Here is a 6,930-nt window from a genome sequence, read left to right on the forward strand (position 1 = left end):
ATAGCAGCCATTCTTTGTGAGGTGAGGTGGAATCTCAGTGTTGTTATATTAAAAATGATGTATGTTTGAATCAATCTAACTAAAGAAGAAAAAGACCTCTGCACTAAAAACTACAGCACTCTGAAAAAGGAGATAAAAAGGATGCAAGAAAATGGAAAGATAGCCCCTGCTCCTGGGTAGGAACAATCAACATAGTGAAGATGGCCATACTACCAAAACTACTATACAGATTCAAGCAATGCCGATTGAAATTCCAACACTATACTTCACAGAACTAGAAAAAAGAATTCAAAAGTTATGCAATGCCGATTGAAATTCCAACACTATACTTCACAGAACTAGAAAAAAGAATTCAAAAGTTAATTTGGAACCATAAGAGACCTAGAATAGCAAAAGTCATCCTAGGCAACAGACACATGGCAGTGGGTATAACAATTCCCAATTTGAAACTATACTGCAAAGCCACTGTGATAAAAACAGCATGGTACTGGCAAAGAAACAGTCCTGAGGATCAGCGGAACAGACTGGAAGATACAAAAAAAACTCCAGATATACTCAGCTACCTCATCTTTGACAAAGGAGCCAACTATTCTCACTACAGGCAAGATAATCTCTTTAATAAATGCTGTTGAAAAGCTGGATCTCAACCTGCAAAAGATTAAAACTAGACCCTTATCTGTCACCATGCACTAAACTAAAATACAAGTGGATTAAAGATCTAAATATTAAAAAAGAAACACTAAACTTGCTGAAAGATAAGTGAGGCAGAACTCTGGAAGACATTGGCATAGGAAAAGACTTTATGAACAAATCCTCAGTAGCACAGGAACTAGCAGAACTGGGATCTCATTAAAAAGCTTCTGCACTGCAAAAGAAACCATCAACAGAACTAAGAGACACCCTAAAATGTGGGAAAAAAATATTACCAGCTGTTCCTCAGACAAAGATATTATCTAGAATATATAAAGAACTCAAAACAATCAGCCCACCCAAATATAAAGACCCAATTCAATTCATGGTGGCACATGCCTGTAATCCCAGCACTCGGGAGGCTGAGGCAGGTGGATTGCTGGGAGTTTGAGACCAGCCTGGGCTACATAGTGAGTTCCAGGTCAGACTCAACTACATAGTGTGACCCTGTCTCAAAAAACCAAACAAAAAAAACCAGACCCAATTCTAAAATGGGCATCTAAATGAACAGACATGTCTCAGACAAAGAAGTAAAAGCAGCAAGTAAATATATGAAAAAATGTTCCACATCATTGGTCATTCGAGAGATGCAGATGAAAACAATACTGAGATTTCACCTTACCCCACAAAGAATGGCTGCTATCAAGAAATCACACAATAACAAATGTTGGCTGGGTGGTGGGGAGAGAGGAACCTCTCTCCATTGTTGGGAGTGCAGACTGGTGCAACCACTATGAAAGTCAATACAGAGATTCCTCATAGAGCTGGGACTAGAGGTTCCATTTGACCCAGCCATCCCTCTGCTGGGTATCTTTCCAAAAGAATTAGAAGAATCATATCACAGTGATATATGCACACCTATATTTATAGAGGCACAGTTTGTAATATCTAAAAGTTGGAAACAGCCCATTTGCCCATCAGTTGGAAACTGGATAAAGAAGATGTGGTTTTTCTATAAAATTGAATACCACTCATCCATAAATAATGAGAAATTAGTTATTCATGGGAAAAATGAATACTTATACAGAATATAATTCTTAAGTGAAATAAATAAGTCACACATGTGTAAATACCAAATAGTTTCTCTGGTGTGAAAAGCTATAATAGTACTCAAGATCCTCGTAGGATAATTAACCATGGGAAATAGGAAGAAAAGGGCTACCGGTGTAGGGAAAGTGGGAAGGATAGGCAAAAGGCAATAAGGGAAAAACAAAAAATATGAGACAATGCAAAAATGGAAATAAAGTGTTTGTAAATGGGGAGGGGAGAAGGGGGTGAAGGGAGGGTAGGGACAAGGGGAAAAAAGGAGAACCAAGACCTGTCATGTAAAGGTACAAGATCCCAGTAATGAATGTAACTGTACTGTATAACTAGAAAGTATCAATAAACTCAATTAAAAAAATCATCAGAGCAATGCAAATTAAGACCAAAATTAGATATAATGTCACATATATTAGAGGGACTATTTTGGGGAGCTGCTCAGGTCTCTGAATACCAATAGTGAGAACAACTGGGAATAAAAGAAAGAGACAGACAATATTCAAGGTACCTCAGGAACAGGAAAAGCTTGCCTCTAGTGGACAGACTCAATGAACTCCACCGTGGACTAGTCTTGATTATTCAGCAAGAAGAATAGGACAGTGGGTAGGGTACTTTTCCAGGAACTCTGACTACAACAAGATTAGGGTAGCAAGATAGGTAACAAGTTTAGTATCTCAAAGGGAACAAGTTAAGGTCCTTCCCCATAACTGGATGCCTGTATTTTATATTGCCACGCTGAGTGCTATTTTTCCTCAGGAGCACTGTGATTATGGCTTTTGCACACAGCCAGGAAATCTGTACCTTTTACATATACCTCTCTTCCTGAGGCAAGGTATCCCCTGCACTCGGGACTGTGGGGCCTGTGCCTGGCCCCCACCAATCTATACATATTATGGCCAGTCTCCAACTAGCTATTGTGAAAAACACAGAAGGTGACAAATGCTGGTGAGGATGTGAGGAAAAAGAAACCTCAAATGCTTTTTCTGTCAGTGTAAACGAGTGCAGCCATTACAGAAAACAGTGTGCAGGTTCTTCAAAATTTTAAAATAGAACTACCACAGGATCCAACAATCTCATTACTGTATCTTTGTCAAAGGATATGCTATCAACGAGCCAACATGTGTGCACATTCCCCCTTTTTATCGCATTGAGTTTATTAGTACATTTTAGGTATACAGTACAGTTACATTTATCACTGGGATCTTGTACCTTTACATGACAGGCCTAGGTTCTCATTTTTCCCCCATTTCCCTGCCCTCCATTGGGCTAAAGTGCACATTCCCTTTATCACAGCAGCATCCTTCCCAATAGTCAAAGATTGTCATCAACTGTTATCAGATGAATAAAGCAATGTAGCACATGTACATAATCCAGACATAAGAAGAAGCAAACCCTGATATTTTTTACATCATGGGAGAACCTGCTTGAAATTAGGAGAAGTGAAAGTAAAGGAGCCAGACAGAGGAAGCGAACACCACACAAGTTCACAAGTTATATATGGATGGATCTCTGAAAAGCAGAACTCATGGAATCGCAGCAAAATGACAGCCACTGGAAACCATGGGGGTAGGTTTAGATAAATTAGGATCAAAGTGAGCATTTCAGTTAAGAAAGGAATAGCTACAATAATTCTATTGTACAACAAGATGAATGAATGGGTTGCCAAAAATAAATTTTGTACTTGAGCAAAATGGAAAGTTACCAAATGGATTCTAGAAAATGATTGCAAAAGACATATTTGGTGTAAGTCAAGCATGCAAACTATTTAACGAAGTATGAGAAGTCAATCTACACACACTGCTAAATGAGAAAATGGTTAATAATGAGATAATCCTCAGAAAGTATATTAGGTACCAAAATGTACCCGAAAGGGTGCTTAATCGGTCATAGCAAAACGCAAATAAAAACACATTGGGAGACCACTTCATAGCTGAGAAAATGCTATACTTTCCATTAAAAATTGCTAAGTATAAGCAAAGAATTGAATATACCAGAAATTTCATATATCAGAATGCCAAAAAATGCCAGCAACAATAAAAATACTTTAGCAGTGTCCTCAAAAAGTTGCTAATGCAAGCATTATGACACACAGCTGTCCAGCTGCTATATGAATGTTCCAAATAATTGATAAGCAGTGTACTCCTACTGGTTAGCAATGAAGATAGGCTCTGAGAAATATACCACTAGGCAATGTTGTTATCATACAAATGCTGTATTAGATTGGTATCAAAACAACACTGCAACACATGACTGTATGCAAGCAAATGTGCATGCCCAACCACAGCTAGGCTAGTCACTCCCGGAAAAAGAAGGAAATTACCCAAATGTCCATGGGTGGATGATGGACAACCACTTGTCGTGTACACTTAAAGTAAAATACTATGCAGTCACTGAAATGAAGAAAAATTGTTTAGCAGTGAATAGAAAAATGGAGAACAAGAAGTTAAAAATGAGCAAGGGACAGAGGGTCAGAAGAATGAAGAGAAAGAAGAAAAAAGCCAAAATCACAAAGAATATAGCAACAATTCAAGAGTAATCCTAGGCATTTGTATCAATATGAATAAATATGAGAAATTTGCTTTCAAAGCTAGATTCCAGAATTTATGTAAAAATCTAAAAATTTAAGGAGCAAAAAATGATTTATGAGGAAGAAATATAAAAGCACACACTCAAAGAAATAGAGTACAGGCCATCAAAAGAGAGACACACTATTGTTTGGAGCTGGGGATATTTGTTTTTAGTTGTAGGAATCCATAGAATTTGTGAATCCAATTATTGTTGCTACAGAAAGAGGGATACTGCAGGTAGGAATGTGTGCTATTTATGGTCTCAGATGTCATGAATTCCCAACTTAAATTCTTTCCTTCTTGTATAATAAACTAATAAAAATACAATGAGGCACAAGTCCTGGTATGGCTATCACTCTTATGAACTTCATTCCAATTTTTATGGGGAAAACAAAAGCAAAATAAAATTAAAAAGGAAGAACTTTAATATTATTCCCAGTAATATATTTTGAGGATGCTGTGAGAAAATTATATGTTTTTTTTTCCTTTAAGTTGCAGTGGAAATATATATCAAGAATGCTTATGACAAAACTTGCTAAACTTGAAAACTCATGGATTATTTATAATAAAGAGGAGTTACAAGGAAAGTGATGAGGGAGTTGTTGAGGAGAAATAAATACAAAAATACACAAAAGCAAAGTTATAGGGAATGGAAAGAGAAAAGTACATTTAAAAATCATAGCATTTTCACAATGTTGCCTCACTTTTAAGGACAGTGGTTCATCATACACAGCTGGGTGCTCTGCTGAGGAGTCTGTCCAGGGCCCCCTTCACATCCTTGTTCCTCAGGCTGTAGATGAAGGGGTTCAGCATGGGGGTCACCACTGTGTACAGCACAGAGGCGATCATGCTTGCCTGGGAAGAATGGGTCACAGCAGAGCTGAGGTAAACCCCAACTCCTGTCCCATAGAACAAGGACACCACACACAGGTGAGACCCACAGGTAGAAAATGCTTTATATCTGCTTGTAATGGAGGACATTCTCAGTAAGGAAGAGATAATCTGAGAGTAAGAGTAGAGGATCCCTGTGACAGGCAGTACACCCAGCAGTGCAGTAGCCACATATAGGAAGATGGCATTGATAAGGGTACTGGAGTTGGCTGCCTTGAGAACCTGAGCCAGTTCACAGAAGAAATGGGGAATCTCAGTGACTGTGGAGAAAGTGAGATGCTTCATTGGTAGAATGTGGATCAGGGAAACACAGAACGTGATGATCCAACACAGCAGAACTAAAGTACCACAGAACCGAGAGTTCATTATGACTGTGTATTTCAATGGGTAGCAGATGGCCACAAAGCGGTCATAGGCCATCACAGTCAGAAGGAAATCATCCATGCCAACAAAGGTATTTAAAAAGTATACCTGAGTGAGGCATTCTACATAGGAGATGCCTTTGCTCTGTGCCTGGATGTTCATCAGCATCTTTGGGATCGTGGTGGAGACAAAACAGACGTCCACAAAGGACAGGTTGGAGAGGAAGAAGTACATGGGGGTGTGGAGGTGGAAGTCAGTGCTGACGGCCAGGATGATGAGCAGGTTCCCGAGCACTGTGACCAGGTACACGGACAGGAACAGTCCAAAAAGAAGGGGCTGCAGTTCTGGATCTTGTGAAAGGCCCAGGAGGAGGAATTCTGAGACATATGTATAGTTTGCTTCTGCCATGTGGTTGGTGCATATGCTGGGAAGGAAGAAAAGGCAATCTTTAAGGACAGCCACCTGCCACCTTGGACAGTTGTCACTTTCAGTATCATTGATGCATACATGTTCTTGTCTACTAGACCCAGCCAGTGACTGTGATTCCATCAGCCAAGTATCTCATTTTTCTTTTGAATATTTTACATTAAAAGTTATATATTTTCAAATATGTATAACTTAAATATATATATAATATATATATATATGAATATTCAGAACTTTTAAAGTTAGGCAAAATCACTCTACCAGCATTCTTATATAAATCTATGGACAACAAATAATTGTTTTGATATGTAACTTCCAAAATGTTTGAAGACATTTAATAACTTATCCTTTATAATCTTATTTATTACTGATACTCTATAATAGTGATTAAATATAAATTTTCATCTCAGACAACCTTCGTTCTTTCTTTTTTTTTTGTACCAGGATCAAACTCGGGACCTTATGCTTTCAAGGCAGGTGGCAGAACCACTGTGCTAAATCCACAGACAGAGAAACGTCATTCTTTGAGGTTGCATCTATGGATGTTAGCATAGCTTCCTAATTCTTTTCTTTTTAAATGTTTTATTATTATTCTTATATATTTTTGAACTTTAAAATGGAATGTGTACAGTAGAATCTCAATAAGTGTTTTTCATTATTATGATGATGATTAAACACTCCCTTTATGATAATTTTTCAGATAAGTAATTTCCCAAGGTACAGTACAGAGCTTTGATTTACAAATTGGATTCTTGAGTCAACCTTCTTTGAATGTGCTTTTATTTCATCAATATATCATGTATGGGATCTCATGAAAAATATTTTGATTCTTAACATGTCATTTCCTTCTACGTTCGCTTCTACCTTCACCATGAGTTCAGATTGGAGTAAGAAATTAAATGACTTGTGTGTGACTGTTCTTCTGGGATAGACTTGTGAGTGTTTCATACTC

The 6,930-nt window shown here is 37.8% G+C and overlaps 1 protein-coding gene across 1 annotated transcript; it reads right to left on the reverse strand.

Annotated features, from left to right (window-relative positions):
* Positions 1 to 5,021: 5,021 nt before the first annotated feature.
* On the reverse strand, positions 5,022 to 5,960 carry LOC104851218 (olfactory receptor 7D4). The gene has a single exon (XM_010608396.1). The coding sequence runs from the start codon at positions 5,958 to 5,960 to the stop codon at positions 5,022 to 5,024; it is 939 nt and encodes a 312-aa protein (XP_010606698.1).
* Between the last annotated feature and the right edge of the window lie 970 nt (positions 5,961 to 6,930).

The sequence above is a fragment of the Fukomys damarensis genome, unplaced genomic scaffold (assembly GCF_012274545.1).
Source record: "Fukomys damarensis isolate Sample0158 unplaced genomic scaffold, DMR_v1.0_HiC HiC_scaffold_37, whole genome shotgun sequence".
NCBI lineage: Eukaryota > Metazoa > Chordata > Mammalia > Rodentia > Bathyergidae > Fukomys > Fukomys damarensis.